The sequence below is a fragment of the Gallus gallus genome, chromosome 5 (genome assembly GCF_016699485.2).
Source record: "Gallus gallus isolate bGalGal1 chromosome 5, bGalGal1.mat.broiler.GRCg7b, whole genome shotgun sequence".
Taxonomy (NCBI): Eukaryota; Metazoa; Chordata; class Aves; order Galliformes; family Phasianidae; genus Gallus; species Gallus gallus.
Window position 1 is genome coordinate 51,122,635 of NC_052536.1, and position 17,600 is coordinate 51,140,234.

Consider the following 17,600-nt stretch of genomic DNA (forward strand, 5'->3'; position numbering starts at 1 on the left):
CGTGTGCTACACTTTCTTGTGTGTATAGAAAATAAAACCGTTCAATCAAATTACAATTACATATTAAAACTATCTTATGGCACAGCTTGTAGAAATATATTTCATCTTTGCCTTCGTAACTAACAGCATTTTGCTGCACTTCAAATTCTCTCCATAGAAATGTGCTCATAATATTCATCTAGAAGTGATAAAACCTGCCTTAAAAGCAAACAGAAAGCAAGTTGCTTTTCTGAATAACTAAATGTCAGATTAAAGTATGTTGCTGTCATGTGTAAAATACATACCTACACCCAAAACCTGCACTTGCTAAAAGTGGAGTGAAGAAATATACGAGTCTTAATTCTTAACATTAGTTAAAACTGCAGACAGCTCTGTTTAGCTGCGACAACTTGGATTAACTAGAAATGCAAACACAGACCTTAGCTAAACAATGCCAAGCACAATTAGTAGTAGTACAGGAATATCCTACATTATTAAACACTATTACATTTCCCTTACCTCCCCTCCGTTAGCATACTCCATAACAAAACACAAGCGATCGTGTGTCTGAAAGGAATACTTTAAAGCCTGAAACAGATTTAAATGAAAACTCAGAAGATCACACTGACAGTTACAAAAAGCATTTTGAATAAGTTTTCAGAATACCAGACAGACAAAAAAATAAGATTTTAGTGGACTTTTTGTTCTTAACTCTCATACAGTACTTGCAGTTTCTTGTTTGAGCTGAGTACTGATCCACTGCCAACTTATTTTATTAAATATATTTAATGCAACATCACAAAAAAATCCCTTGCAGAAGCTATCAGTAACGACTATAATGCTGTGGGAAGCCCTAACCCATTACAATTGCACAAAATGCACCAGCAGTGGCACTGAAATATCCTCCCCAGGCCACAGGCTCCCAGTTTGATCTCTCAGATAGTGGGCCAAATCCAAGAGCACAAGGTTTTGCCACGCTGGCTGCAAGCCCACTAGTGTGAAACAAGTGCACTTACAGACACCAGCCCCCTGGTCTCTGCCCTGCTCACTGCAACTGCTCTCTGTTGACAGCCTGCCAGGGGATTGAGCAATGCTATCAATATCCACTTGTGAGCAATTTGCAAAACCGGATCAGACAGAGGGTGTGATGGAGTGTCACAAGGTGCCTCTGCACAGTTGTGTCATGGGTATTCCTGCAGCAAGAGTAACACCAACTTGTTTGCCATGGTCTTATGTTTCTTGGTTACAACGTGCTCTGCTAGCTGTCTTCAAGACAGTCCTTGTTTTGGATTTTAGCATTTATGAAAGCAATGAGAAAATACCACACATGGTATGATCATCATCTTCATTATTAGGGAAATCATTTTTATACCAGCCATGATTTTACAAAGAAAGGGAGGATCAGGTTTTAGATGTGTCAACAAACATGAACTGATTATACTTAATTCAGCTAATATTTACTTCCAGAGGTCACACTTAAAGATTAAATTCCAGTTAAATTCGTGTGTACCTGGATGAAGGAAACCACCAGGATACTACACAGGTCTCTGAAGAGGTTGGAAATGATTCAAAGCAAACTTGTAATGAATACTACAAAATCTTGAAGTAGAACTCAATCCAGAGAGACTACTGGTGCTAGAGATGTAAAGTGAGGCTACAGCTTCATCTAACAGTTACACAATCTAAGCAGAAAGCAGCAGATAAAGCACGGTCCTGCTCTTCCCTGTCCCACCCCCATACTCGTGCTGGCACTACAACAGCTATGATTGCACGGTGAGCTGCTTGTGGGAATTTGAAAAGGAAAAAAAAAATTAAAGGGCTTTTCCCACTCTGTAACCCTGAACTCATTGTCAGAAGGTCAGAGTCATCCTGATCTCTGTCACAAAGGATGGCAAGCATTTGGAGGACAGGGAAAGCAAATAATTCTCTCAAGAGACAGCAGCCATTATACAGGTAAGCCATAACATCAAACCACATCCTGAAACTACAAAGTCTCTGATTTCAAGAGGCACTGAAGGTCTGATCCATAAGACTCTAGAAAGGATTATAATTTATGCTTCCCAAAAATGGAAACATACAAAAATATGTACCTGCTCTAAAAAGGCAGAGCTCAGATGCATTATATAAACAACCAAATCAAGGAAAGTCCCAGTTGTCACGATGCGAAGTTACAATCAGTAGAGGAAGAAATACTTACTGTTAAGAATGGATGCCGTGAGTTCTGTAAAACACGGTTTTCTGTCAGCGTGTGTGCTACTTCATCCTGAAACACAGGCAGAAGGAAATCACTACAGCGATTCCGCAGATCAGGGGGTCTATTTCAAACACTATTGGAGCGATTACTTACAAGTGCTCGCAGTACCCTTGTTATGACTTTCCAGAAGGCCACAGCAAGCATGAACCACGTTTCCGACTTTCCCATCTACTCACCTTTGCTACAATAACTTCCTTCTTCAGAATTTTCATAGCATAATACCGTCCGGTTGCTTTTTCTTTAACTAAAATGACCTTTCCAAAAGTGCCTTTTCCCAGTAGCTTAAGGTATTCAAATTCATTCATGGTCTGTTAATGACACAGATAAACAAGAACTGAATGACATGAACTACCAGTAAGTACATCACTCTAAGATTTCTGTAAGAATACTATGTGCATGCATTAACACTTTTGCTTAGCTGAATTCAGCAGAAGTGATTCTTCCATACAAATCACAACCGTAGAATAGCTCGGGTTGGAAGGGACCTTTAAGATCATCCAGTTTCAACCTCCTGCTATAGGCAGGGACGCCTCCCTCTAGACCAGGTTGCTCAAAGCCCCATCCAGCCTGGCCTTGAATTTTTCCAGGGAGGGGGCATTCACAGCCTCTCTGGGCAACCTGTTCCAGTGCCTCACCACCCTCACAATAAAGAATTTCTTCTAATATCTAGTCTAAATCTGCCCACTTCCAGTTTAAAGCCATTTCCCTTCCTCCTGTCGCTACATACCCTTACAAAAAAAGTCTCTCCCCAGCTTTACTGTAGGCCTGGTACATGAGTAGCAGTACACTTCTCAAACACGATCAAACCAAGAAAAACCATAAACTGCCTGCTAACAGAAAACTCATTCACTACTTAGCATATTATCACTCTATAGACATTTTGATCGCTTTGTCAGCACTCAGAAAGATTTGTATCTGCTCAGTCAAGGATGCAGAAGGCTAATGGCAGCTACAATTCAGAGTGACACAAAAATAGTCACCCACATCAGTCTAAAACCAACAACGCGACACAAGGCTGGCAGACATACACAGCAGCCTCTGGTGAATAGTTTATATTTTATCTTTAAAAATTTCATCAGTCTTGCCAAAACTGAAGCAAAATTATGAACGTAATGGGGGATGACAATAGTGAGACAAGGACACAAAGAAATGCTTTGGTATTATCCAGACGTGGCATTTGCACAGGAGAAGGTTCGATTAATTTTCAATTACAAGAGTCAATGGGAATCCTTTGGAAAATGGAAACCCAAATAAGAGGCACAGACAGGGCAGAAAGAAGGCTGAGGGGAGATGTCCAAAAGGACTCCAAAGGGCAGAGACCTACACTGACACAATACTGTTTCCGTGCAAGCCAATTTAGTCAATGCTCTACCCAATGCAAAAACCCAAGCTCTATGAGCACGATGTACAGACATATCAGTGGTTGTCAGTAAACCCAGGCACTTAATCCAGAGTTATCAAATCTACTGGATCCTCCCTAAATCTGCATACTGCGGATACTGGCGTATACTGCAGTAGCCTGCAACAACACAGAGTTTACGCAGAGTCAAGGTACATGGAAGCTACAATTTCAGTTTCTGTACCACAGGAAAATGGGCAAACTTCTTCTAGATCTGAGCTGGCCTCGGAAGTCAAGCACTATATCCAAGTTCAGAATGCTGGTGGACCAGTCAGGCTTTGACTGGTACCTCCTCATCTCTTACAGTTGTTTCATCCAGAAGCCCCATCTACAACAACTGCATAATTGTTACAGGAACAGATGTGCCTTGATGGTTGCTTCTTGTCTACATTCAAGAAGACCTAAAATTTATCGTTATTCCTGCTGCGCTCGCTTACCACTTTGTGTTTTGGCTTTGTCATAGAAACTTCCATTTCTTCAGCACCTGAATTATCACTAGGAGAACCAGATCTAAAATCCATCATCTCTTCCTCCTGTTTCTTGAGGCTGTCTGCAACAGTTTGGATAGCTTTTGTCCATTCTTCCCTGGAAAACATACAAGCAATGACATTTGTTACTTGTGACTTCAGATTACTGTCTGCCATAGCAAAGGTCTCCAAGGAATACACAAGAATTAATGCTCTCAAACACACCACTGCAATGTACACTGAATTATGTGTTTTCAAGCACTATAAAAATACATTTTTAAGAGCATTTTCAGGCTGTGTCTTTATCACTAGAAAATAAAAGACGAGAAGTCCCCACAGTCCATATACGACTTAAGACTCTTTAGCAAACAAGACTTCTACTACGCTGTCAGCCATCGCGTCAAGATATGACCTAGTGATACAGAGATTTACATAACAAAAGCAGACTTGCCAAAACCAAAATGTAGAAGGATCCCATGCCACACAGCACAAGCAATTAAACACAGCTTCTCCATTCCTACAGTGTGCTGAAACACGTATATCCAACTGCTGGGGGCACTATGCCACCTCTTCACACACATATCCCAAGTTTCAACGGCAAGGAATGTTCTAAGAGTAGTTTTAAGTTATTCCTCTCTTGGATAGATGGATGACAGCAGCTCTTTTGTAAAAAGTTTAGCAGAATGTCAGCAAAAACAGTGACAGGGGCATGGTTACAAGAAAGTTTCCACAGCTGTTTCAGCAACTGCTGCTCTGCTATTGACCCCTTTAACTCCTATGCGGACCATTTTCTGTCTACTGAGTTTTAGGAAATTTCACACCTTTGAAAACTACTGAAATTAAAGTTTTTGGCATGCATCTCATTTCACTGCAAACGTACTGAACACAAAACATACAATCTAATGTCTTGCAGGGTTTTGGGAAGACCTGTAAGATGTGCAGGGGCTGAAGAGATGTTTGGTGGACTCGTGAATTTACCGTCTTTTACTGTGTCTTTTGCATCTTCAAGGAATGGGATGTTGTGGCTTACTTGAAATTCTGAGGGCACTGGCTAAACTCTTCTTCCTAGGACATCCCAGGTAAACTGCTCTCGTGACAACAGGAATATAAATAAAAAGCCAATTCTGAGCAATGCCACACATGATCGGCAATGTACAGGAGAAGCCAAACCATCCTAAGCAATGTCAAATTTTTCACTGGTTCTGTGAAATCACATAATGAAATATCAGATTAAAAAAAAATCATGCCTGATCATCTGAATTGCAATTTCTGTCGGATGAAAAAAGCAAAGTATTCCACACGGGGAGCAAAATCCATGGAAAAAGTACCCGACATAAGATTCTAATGCAATCTGCACTGATTACACCTAAGACCTTTTATGGCTCATGCAGTTTTTTGTTTGGGATTTTGCCTGACTAACACAGCATCCATTTCTACTTTACAGATACGGAAGAAATCTAGGAAATCTTCCCTCATCTCCAAGAGGTTCAGCAGATGTACAGAATCACAGTACAGTTTGAGGTTAAGGAAAAAAAACAACAAATCACCTCTTCACTTTCTTCACCTAATGTGCACCTATGTGATGTGTCTGCAAAAGACCGTTCAACATATGCTACCCAGCCCTCTCTGAGGCAATAAGGTGATGCTAAACATAGGAATTGTTTCTGGATGTTCTCCTATGCTCCCAACAGAGACTCCTTCACTAAAAATCACAAACATAATCCCTTATTTAACAGTCACGTTTGTTATTCAGAACTGGCACAGAGAGGCTAAAGGCTACCTCCACATCTGTCTCAGGATTTATTACTGACTTAGTTGAGATCGAAGCCTTCCTGAAGTCAATCTCTTTGATTTCTGGGATAACAGAATTTCACCTTCAGCTTTTACATCTCAAGCGTACACAACAGAGATGACTAACGCCCAAGCTCTGAAGTGTCACCGAGTTGACTTCATTGGCTAGAAGGGAACAAAACAAGACTGAAATTTCCCCAGGTGGAAACTGTTATTCACTCTCTTTAGGGTCAGTGACTGCAAAGCTACTAAATGAAACAAGGACCAGTTTATTTTTCTTCGCTTTAAGGTGATCCCACTTTCTTCTGAATACTGTAATAGAATCAAAAGCGATAAATAAGAAGTGTCTTTAAATCACTACGCACAAAAGCTACAGTACAAAAAAGCAAAGAACATTAGGTAGAACCTGCTGATCTTAAAACCAAACACGTAACAGTATTATACCTAGGGAGCACCATGGTTTTAAAATACTCCTTCCCCTAGGGCAATGATACTGGAATAATTTAAGTTCAGTTCCTGAAGAGCAAGTAAATATTTAAATACTCTGTAGTTGCAGAGTAGCTGTGCTGGAAAACTCTTCTGTTAGGAGTTTAGAGATCAATTCTCTAATGATGAGTGCACAGGATGCATGCTCTTAGCTTTGTTTCCTAACAGCTGAAATAGAAATCTGCACCTGCAGCAGATAACTATCACCTTTATTATCTAATTTGCATAAAACATTAGCAATCAGCAGTGATACTCAGTGATACTACTAACATTTTTTCCTTTAAAAACAAGGAGTCTAAAAACAAATTAAAAGGTCAGCACTGTGATACACCTCAACTTCACTTGAATCTCTTTCACTTGTGTTCATCCTTCCAGAAACTCCCAGGTCAGAAACGCTTCACATACCACATAGTTCCTAGTGAGAAATGAAGCCTAACTTTCCAGAAATAACTACCTGTGTGCTGGTACAGACATACACCTGGCTTTTTTGGATACCTAAACCAACACCATTTCAGTGACAGACAATATCCTTCTTAAAAGCCAACCTCTCTTTAAGGAACCTTCTACGCTACAACACAAACTAAACCTGAGACACTGAAAAATTATTTGTTACTTTTTAGTCTAGATGTACATCACCTGGTAAGTAAGAGCTTCAGGAAAGGACTTACTATTAATGCTGAACACTCACATCTGCTTGTGCAAGTAGTTTTATGTATTAAATATGAATGAAACATACCGCTCCTCTGGAGTCTCCACATGAAATGTTCTTTCAATTACTGTGGTCCACTGGAGGCATCTAATGATAAATGTGTTTGGTTTAGGTCGTTCTGTCTTCATCAGCTGGCACTCTACCACAATCAAGGAAGAAAGAGTCATGGTACATAAGCAGGTTTAAATAATCATTTGTCTTTATTCTTATCTAGCAAACTGTTGCAATTAATCAGCCATTGAAATCTTTCTAAGTACTTCTTTAGGCAACTTGAAACAATTTACTGTGTTGATGAAACCAATAAATAGCTTGTGAGATAGCAATCTAAGCAGCACGGAGAACAAATTCTGCTTAGAAAGGCTCCATGTTTGGTCTGCCCAGAGAGGTAAGTAGAAATGTGTCATGATGACACAGAAGCCATTCAGACACAGATCCTACGCTCCAAAGGTCATCCAGAGAAGAACACATGGACAAAGTCAGCTGATAACGCAGCAATTACATCCACTGAAATTAAAGCCAAGCCTCTAGATTCCCATCCTCTGATCTTCCTGACATACAATCCAGTCTTTGGCTTTCAAGGAGTTGCTGGAAAGTGTATTTAGTCATTTTTCATTGCTCTGATGGAGATTAGACTCTGGTAGAAAGCATTTCAGCCCACATACATTAGACGGAACAACAAACTGTAGGGTATAGCCCATAAGAGACCCCATTCGAAACAGCATACAGAGAGCTGCCACCGCTGCGCTCAGCCAGATGGACACACAGTTAACAGTCTGCATCCCTGTCAGCATTCAAACAGCACCTTGAGCCTCTGAGGAAACGTGGCCACATTCAAAAACACCACATCCTTCATAAAAATGCCCCCCGAAGAGCTGAGCATGATTTATCAATTTTTAAGTAAAATAAACACATCTTCTGTTTTAACCTTTGCAGGATATGATGAGTGCTTATCCTTCAAATTTGGGCACCTGATCAAGGGTATGTAAACCCTAAAGCAACTAAAAACAAACCAAGCCAGAAGAAGGTTGATTAAATGACAGCAGAAACCAAAGCTCTACAGTTTCCAGATTTATATTAAAGTAAAATCCAATGCTAATTAAAAAGTTCCTCTTAAGCAAACTCAAAATAAAGTGAGTGGAGGGATAATGGGAGAAGTGTTCTTCCATTAACGATTCTTCCTAGCAGTCAATGAAACCACAAACTCACTATGATTTGGTCTTCAGGGTCTAAATCAGCTTCCAAGTGAAAGGAAGGCACTGAAAAGACAAGGAGAAAATTCTGCTTCCTGCCAGAGGTACAAACACATTCATTCAGCTATACAGAAGCTGAAAACAGGATATGGCCATATTATTAATGTGGATTAAGAGTCCACATTAGTAGGGATCCACTGGTATCGTTAGGCTAATTTTATTATTGTGAAAATTTAGAGTGCTCAGTTTTAAATTCAAGCTCTTAATTAGCACCAAGATAAAATATTTACCGCCAGTGTTTTTGGGTGCTGTATTTTGGCAATATATTTCGTGCCTCATTTGCTACTGGAATTATAAGGTTTTCAATGAGTAACTTTGCATTTTTCATGACAAGAAAATCTGATTTTTCTTTAATAGCATGCTGAGGTTATACTGCATCCTACTAAAGTACAGCAATTAGATAAGAGAAAGTTTATTAATGAGTCATGAAAAGGTTTTAGTGTGATAAACGGCACTCCTTTATTCACAGAGATTAAAGGACTTCCACAAAGCAATGTGGTCCTGCTTCCAGAGCGTTGTATTCTGCCTTCCAGCACCTCCATCGTCCTCTGCAGAACGGCCACTAATGCTGAACACAACTGCAGGACCTGACACAGCCCGGTAAGCCCTGTTCTTCAATTCTGCTCTTCAGTTTTTTTGTTTGCTGTATCTCCCATTTTTGCCTGACTGCTTAACACAACTAGATTAAGGCCGGGACTGTCCTCTATGAATCTGCACAATGCAGGCACAGATATGGAATTTGGCTGAAGACCTACAGAAGAAAATGAGGCTATTTCTAATCTGCAAATCCAGAACTCTTCCTGCACTTATCCAGAAGTACAATGTCGTAAGGAAACAAACTGAGAGGTGTTGGTATTCAGTGCCTCAGAATAAATACCCTGAAGTAGCAGCATAGATACTTCAATTAACCATGAGCTCTAAACTTTAACCATTTAATTTCAGCATAATAAGCCACAGAAGATGTTGTCTGTCACAGAAGGGGACCAAATAAATACCACTGCTCTTCCCCCAAGTCAGCACTGTTCATCGATATCTGTTAAGCCTGCTGATCCAGCAATCTTTAATGCATACAGCAAGACGAATAATAGAGATTTGTCAGTTAATAACCACTATAATTCAAGTATGTCACATAGAAGTGTTTTGTTTAGTGAACAATATGCTGTCTAATTACCCTGCTCAATCATAACAGCACATAAGAAAAAAATACAGAAGGCTTTATTTTTAACTTGCCTCACCAGTGTAAGTGCTGTACATCACAGGTTTCCAAAAGTTTGTAGCTCCCACACTGCTGCAGAAGGAGAGAACCAGCTCATGGATTTTATCACTCAAGTTAGGAAGCAGTGGGTTTTTTCCTACATTTAGAACCAACTTTGTACTCTTTATTGTAGTTGGTAAGCTGAAGAAGCAGCAAAGTTGCCTTCTATTATCACGTACAGCAACAGGCACCACTATGGCAGAGCACAAGTACAGACTCTGCATAATATCAGGTCTGATTCATGGCACTTCTGGGGGTTCTGCTGTAAAAACATCCACATTTCATCTACAGGCTGATGGTCATTTACCCACTTTGATGACAGTCTTTCCTGTCAAACAGGACAGCATATAAATCCTCCATTTGCAACAAACTAAATACTATAAACAGCAGCCTGTTAAAAAATGATTTAAATTGCTCTAAAGAACCTCTTGATTCTTTCCTGGTGTTTGGTCTTTTACAGTAAGTAGGACAGAGAAATTGTTCCTAACAGGAACAGACACCAAGGCATTCAAATGTAAATTACCATTTTGTGCTTGAAAGACACTTAGTATTATCCCAGTGACTTTCTAAAATGTCACAATATTTGCTTCACCAGCACTTAAGCTAAAAGGCAGATTACTTGCGATGAAAGTGTCAAACTCTGCTCCCTATATAATGACATCACACTTCAAACCAATAATGTCAAGCATCCTTCCCATTCCTGCTTTGGTTTCTTTAAGGAAGGAGATAAGAAAAAAAATTAAAAAAAAAAAAAGGCAAGTTGAAAAAAAAAAAACAAAGATGAATAAATAAGACTTTGGAAAGTCAAAAAAGGAATACTGCGTTGAGGTGCTTTTCTATTCTAGCATCACTGAGCAGATCCCCCCTTCCAAATAGCTTAGCATGGCCAAAGAGAGGAGGTGGGAGCCCTGAGTTCAAGACCTACAGTTAGGTGGTCAGAATAGCTGAAGACTCAGAAAATGTGCCTATTGATCTGGCCATGCTGTGCCCTGTGATAAATGCCTGACTGCAGATATCCAGTCCTGCCCCAAAAGGAGCACTCACTGTTGAGCAATTATGTTTTCAGCTGTGCAACAAAACCCACTGCAGTCCACCCTCCTTTTGGACAGCCAGAGAAATAATCTCTTCTTCCTAATAGGAACAGCCTTTCTCTCTCCATGCTGTTTATCACAATATACTGCTCTTCTCAGCTATACGGTTTTAAGAGCTTATAACCTAATGGGTAAACATACATGGTAATCTGAGATTACAATCAGTACAAAGGCTACTTACCTAACAGATTTACAACACAGGCTCTATTGGTTATTTCTCTGCAGGGTCTCTGGAGCATAACTATTTAGGTACCAGCATTTCTACTCCATCTTAGCAGTGATGAAGTAAGGAACACGGACACAAGTATGACTCAGAAACCACAGTTAGTGCTCAGGTACCATCTTTCACAAGTTTAAAAAAAAAAAAATCACTAGAAGGCAACATCTAGGTAAAATAAACTACATAAAAAATCCTATAAGATTAAAGCATAGTTTGCATTTATTGTTATTACTTTCTCCATAACTGTTACTGGGAAAGATAGAGCATTATTAGACAATGTTACTACGTTTCACTGTTTCTTCCTGATTTCAGTATCTCTGCTTCTCGTGGATGGATAAAATATGAATTAATATAAATTTTACGTTACAAGTGAGAAGGGTCCCTTTGTCGTGGACAGAAAAACAGAAAAAATAACTTCTAGTTGCAAAGCTAAAGAAAGCCAACGTTATTTTATAGCAGAAGAGGGTAAAATTTTTAATCAGAAACATGGGACCCCTTCCAAAGAACAGACTGACAGAGACAGCCTGCCATCTCATTAAAAAAAAAAACACACTCTCTCTCTCACTAATTAACAAAAAAAAAAAAATCAGGGCTATCACGATCATGAAAAGAAATAAAGAAGAAAAGTAAAAGGATCAATTCTTACAAAACATTTAAGCTGAAGCCACCCCAGCTCCACTGGCACGAGCCTTCTGCAGGCATCCTCTGCAGTGCAGAGCCACTCTCAGGCCTGAGCATTCCTGCAGAGCTTACTCCAATTGACTCACGTGAACTCGACAAGTTAACTCAAGTGAAAGCACAAGGCAAGCAGGTTCAAAGGGAAGAGTTGTGGTACAAAACAAACCCAAGTAATGCAAGCGTGGAGGGTACCCAGAAGGGAACCGCACATCAGATGCTAACAACACTGCATGCCAGTGCCTACATGAAAAATTAAATCCTGGTGAGGCAACAGCTGCTTCAGTGAGATCCCCAGCACAGTAGTGACTCGTAGTGAGGAGCCCATCCCCACGAGCATTGAGGTCTTCCCAACCTGTCACTGGCTCTCCAGGTAGGAGCCATTGCTAAGTACATCCTTCCACCCACCACCTCCCTGCAGTCCCTCTTATGGGGGTACACCTCACTGTACAGGCATGTGTCTTGTCTTTTTGATAATGCTCTGATGCCATGGCAACAAACTTGTTTATATATAAATGCTAAGACTGACAAGCTCAATTTGCCAAAAAAAGCAACATATTTCTGTTGTGAAAATCAATTTAAGTTAACTCTTTCTGAAAGCAACTTGGACAAAGGGAAGGCAACAGACGTCCTTTTTTATCCCTTAGCAGTGATCTGCGGTAAATAATTACTGTAAGTAATGCAGTTAGCAGCAACAGAAGGGAAGTGTCCTGCAGAAAGTGCATTTGGTAAAAGCCTCTGGCTACAGACCAAGTGCTGAATTAATTTATGAATTCACAGCTTTCTGCCACTGTTTTTTTTACCTTCTTGATCCATAAGGAGATACCCATCTAAAGGAGAAAGCACCATGTCATTAGTGAAGTAAAAATTCTAAGACAATTCTCTCTCCCTAAAATGAGACAAAATTCCCCTAAACTCTCCTGGCATCCTGCGCTGGAACACACCAGGCAACGGCACGCCCATTGCTTTCCCTATCATCACTCCCAACAGGTATATGTCACTACCAGGGAAAACAAACGTTTGCATTAATGCCTGGTGCTGCACAGCCCAACTCCATGCCAAAGGCGCTCCAAAATAAACCTGCTCAAACCTCTCAGCCTGGAAATTGTCAAGAAAAGGACAGAAGTGGCACTGAGGAACATGTTTTAGTGAGTAAGGTGAGGATGGGTTGATGTTGGACTGGACGATCTTGGAAGCCTTTTCCAACCTTAACAACTCTATGGTTCCATGACAAGATGAATCCCATGCATTTCAAGCTACCCTGTAACAAGAAAGAAAGCACCCTACACTTCCCTCTGCAGAGCTTTGCTTCCAGTAGTCATCAGAAACAGATTACTGCTAATAACAGGTGCTACAAAGATCTATTTTTAAGTAGTGAAACGAGACACAGGCAGATCATGAGAGAGGAAAAATCAAGAACAGGAGAAAATAAAAGCTGGAAGTATGAAGAGAAAGGTTAAAAACATGAGCAAGAGAAGGAAATGTTCCTCAGGTTCTTCTATCACATCCTGAGCTGCGGCACCTGAGCAAAGATGGAAATGTTTGCATAGGACAGAGTGCAGAGGTTAGGAGATAACATTATTTGCAAACGGTTTTGTTGGCTCTAAAAAAAGAAATGTGGTTTTGTTTTCAAAAGGAAGAAAAAACGAGTGTGTTTTATTAAAACTAGCGCTTGTTCCGTGTTCTCTTATGCTACCAGTCAAATAATTTCAATAGATATTAGTGCCCCTTACATCCAGATCTGGTGGCTGAAATGCTTTGGCTGTGCCTACATGGCCAAGTACCACACGCTTGGGTTAATTTTCACTTTATAGTAACTTGCTGAATAACAGATGTACAAAATAGAAACAAGTAAACCTGTTTTATTCTACAACCAGAGACCGTAAATTAGTAGAAAACTGCAAAACCCCTCCAGCATCAAACCTACACAGTCATTACTGAGAAACATGGTGTTATTTTGTTGTGCTTGGGTTTTTTTAAATCTAAATTAGATACATTAGTCTGGGTAGATTTGAACATTACTGATGCAGGTTCCCAGGGCTATGACTGGGAAGTCAGCCCCCAAACTGGATGAGAGAACACACAGAACCACTTACGAGCTACTGAGAAGTTATTTAAAGGTGATTCTCGTTGGTCAACGTCTTGCGGTCGTTCCTTGTAGCCAATGAATGTGCCATCATTCTTTAAAAGAAAATACCGTGGCCTCCATGTTTTGATATATTCTCCTGTAAAAAACAAATGGGGAAAGAAAGATATCATCAGCAAAAGCCCCACAATAATGATTCACCAATCTATATATATGTATTTTAAATATTGAAACTCCAACTCCTGACATAGCAGCAGCTTTAAGAACATTCAGTTCATTCTGATACAAGCAGTGGAAAAATACAAGCACTGAGTCAGATATTTTTAGTGATGCTACCCATAAGAATGGGACTTCACAAAAGGTAAACAGCTCTGTTTTGTTCTTCTATCTATTCCTATTTCCATTCAAATTCTACAACATCTGCCTTAAATGCATTTTAAATTTTTAAAAAATCAGAGCAGATGTCCTATGTATTATTTTTGCTATTGTCATTTTTCATACTGACAAGTGGAGAAATTTTTTTCATTTACATTTTGCAGTGCAAGTATTTTAAACAACAATGGGTAATTTACTAATTAGTCAACTGCTTTATCAAACCAACAGTCATTTTTAGAACATAAAAAGATAATTCTCTGCTTACGTTACATAACATCACTCACTCCTCTCACAACATCTCAAGCATGAAACATGAGATGATATATCACAATACAAAAGGAGAAAACACTGGATGATGTATAGCCACCACAAAGAAGAAAATAATCATCTCTTCTGAAATACACCCCACCTTTCGTTTCCAGAGAGGACATCTCTTGACCACATCGTGCCACTGCTCATTTGAGTGATACTGAGCAGACACTAGTTGATGACTATCACAGCCATGTTCTGGACCTTCAGCAGTTGAAGAGAAGCACTGATAAAAACCTCAAATGAGTTATCAGAGATACTCCACTGGGCTTCAAGGATGGCAGACTGGGGTTCCAGCTAGGTCTACTGTGGGAATCAGCGTGCATCAGTTTCCCCTTGTGCTCCCTGCCCATGCTATTCCCACATCTCTAGGTAACATTTCTACACGGCTGAATCACAAAAGCCTTACTCCAGGTGCTACTCAACACAGGGTACAGGCCACATTTCACCTTTTCCCATCCCCACCAACAACTACTTAGAAGAGAGAAAACAAACCAAAGCTATCACTGCAAACCACCCACAGCTGGGCAGCAGCTGCAGCCTTCTCCCTGCAGTAGGGTTTTGCGTTCATCTGTTTGATCAACAACAGGGAGAGGATGAGGGAGCAGACCAGACACCAAGCATCGCTCAGGTGAGCAGCAGCAGGTCTGAGCACCTCCCTAGCACACAGTGCCTGCTGTTTCACCTGCCAGTGAGCAATTCCAGTAGCAGCCAAGAGCAGGGAGAAGAAAGGGCTCCCTAAATTTACTGGCTACAGCAACCTCCTGCTTTTCTCCCAGGTGCCGCTTGCATCCCGGCTGTTGCTTTCAAGTGTTTAGCCCCTGTTTAGGCCTTTAACTTTCTATTCTAAAGCAAGAAATGAAGATTTACCGAGTTACCCTTCAAAAATACCTATTTGCACTGATCCAACAGCACAGTCAAAATAGAATAAAAGAAACGGGCACAAACCTATGCAGTATTTTCTTTAAAGACATCAGTTGCAGCTGCAAGTATTATATCGGCCTAGAAGAGCTTTACAAAAATGTCTGTGTTGCTACAGGAATTTCATCAGGACTCACCTGGAGCACTGTCATGGCATTTATAGGCAAGGCAGTAAACGTAGAAGGTTTTGTTGTCACCTTCTTAATTCTGACCTTAATTAAAAGCTGAGAACTTTCTGGGATCAGCAGGAGATTATGAAGCCTTTCACATTTAAATTATCAATCCAACTCAGCCCAGATCAGTGAGATTACTCCAATCTCATTACTATTACACCACAGATGGGACTACAGGAATAAGAAAGCAGGGTGCGCTTGGCCCAGTGCCTACCAGAGAGCTCTGCCAGGTAAGCAGGTCGGGCTGGCAGCTGTCGGGACTGTCGGGACTCTGCGACATACCTGCCACGTTGGTGTTTTCTTCTCTTGATCTAAGCAAACCCAGAAGAGCTAGGACTTCCTTCTCCATCACATGCCTACACTTATGACTAAATCCACACTAGATGATATGTTAAAGAAAGAACAACAAAAAAACCCAACCAACTGATGAGGGGTAAGTTAGAGAGTCTTAGAGTCTTGCCTAATGCACGTTAGGCATCATCCCAGCCAGCATTTACAGGAGACATGAACTTTTCTTTTAAAAGATACTCTGAAAATAATACCTGATTATCTTCAGTGAAACATGCATAATTTTACACCAAATCACACTCTACCGTCACAAGAGTCTCCTCCTCTCCCTTATCCTATTTTATGTTTTATTAGAGGCTTATGCTTGGCTCTAATACTTTCTTACAGCTTTATTCCACTGATCTGTTTCTGTTAGAAATACATCATCTAACAGGATTAATCACATGGTCCTTAAAATGTGTATTCCATATATTCCACACACACACCACCATCCTCCACACTCACTCCTGCCCATCCCTGGAGGTGCCCGAGGCCAGGCTGGACAGGGCCCTTGGCAGCCTCATCTGGTGGGAGGCAACCAGCCCACAGCAGGGGGATGGGACTGGGTGGGCTTTTAAGGCCCTTTCCAGCCCAAACCACTCTGTGATTCTATGGTTCTACAAGTCTATCATTTACCTTTCCCTGAAAGACCAGGCAGTCCATTAGCATTTCACAAGGACCACTCCACTGGGACCTTTGTTCAGTTATTGCTTTAGCTGGTTCAGGTTCCTCATCTAACTTTTTAATTTGTAAATTAAAGTAAATAAACTTCTTTTTCCACGTCTGGAGCTTAATGAATGCTGCAACATGGCAAGCTTACACATTATTGATTATTGCTCTTGCCAAGGACAGTATGAGGCACACTGCAGCATCTGCAGCGTACATTTTATTATGTAACAAGCTCTGAGGTTATACTCCTGCACCTTGCAGCAGCATGACAGTGCCTCGTTTGCAACATCCCTATCAGGTTACCTGTTAATCTGATCTTATAGTCAAGTTGGAACTAACTCTCATTCTTCTGTTCTGAAATTCAGATCACCACGAAAGTCATCAACAAAACACACAAAGTGAATATTCTTAAGAAACAACTTTACATCCTCTTTATTGGCCAAATCAGCAGAAACACTACAGACTTTCTACAACCTGACCAAAAAACACAAACACCTTTTCCTTCCTCATTTAGCTGCAGTGCCTGAAGAGCGAACTGAACTGTTTCAATTTCTGTCCTGTGATTTTTTGTTCCTGTTGCGGTTTTGTTTTTAAGAATAATAAAAGCAAGAAGTTGCTTGAAGTCACTCATGGTATTAGCTATGTAGTTTCTCTAGAAGAAACATACAGAGTAAGCACAAGCATGCGTGGCAGATTCTATTAGACAACACTTAATAATAATAATAATGATCCACCATGGAAAAGTGAACAATTTACAAAGCAAAACATTTTTTCCTCTGTGATTCATTGCTTGTGTAATGCCCTGGCAGAGCCTTCTTTGTTTTCAGTAACAGAATGCTAACACTGCAGAGACAGAAAAGCAAAAGCATGGGTTGTAAATCCTACATATAAAATCCTGGAATCAAACAGACTCCTCTATAACTCGCTGGCTTTATTATTTAAAACCTTTATGTATCGTTCTGTTTACTCAAAGCAATTTTGAAGTTGCAAAGATTTCCAAACTACATATCTGCAAATACACACCAAGACTGTTATAGACTGACTTCACTTTATTGCTTTGTGTCTGCCCCCACACACTGCATATTAAAATACTTAATACACGCTCAGAATGTAAATCTACCTCATGCCAAAGAAGCTTTTCCCAGTAACACGTACTGCAGAGCA

At 40.3% G+C, this 17,600-nt stretch overlaps 1 protein-coding gene across 5 annotated transcripts in view; it reads right to left on the minus strand.

Annotated features, from left to right (window-relative positions):
- The window catches only part of AKT1 (AKT serine/threonine kinase 1), a 71,133-nt gene that overhangs the window by 20,231 nt on the left and 33,302 nt on the right, over nt 1–17,600 (minus strand). For all 5 annotated transcript variants that reach the window (NM_001396388.1, NM_205055.2, NM_001396387.1 and 2 more), the window contains 6 exons: nt 13,673–13,801; nt 7,113–7,224; nt 4,070–4,217; nt 2,410–2,541; nt 2,177–2,242; nt 499–567 (listed from right to left, as the gene is read on the minus strand). In NM_001396388.1, coding sequence (NP_001383317.1) covers nt 499–567; nt 2,177–2,242; nt 2,410–2,541; nt 4,070–4,217; nt 7,113–7,224; nt 13,673–13,801 — 656 coding nt within the window. The remainder of the gene's footprint in view (nt 1–498; nt 568–2,176; nt 2,243–2,409; nt 2,542–4,069; nt 4,218–7,112; nt 7,225–13,672; nt 13,802–17,600) is intronic.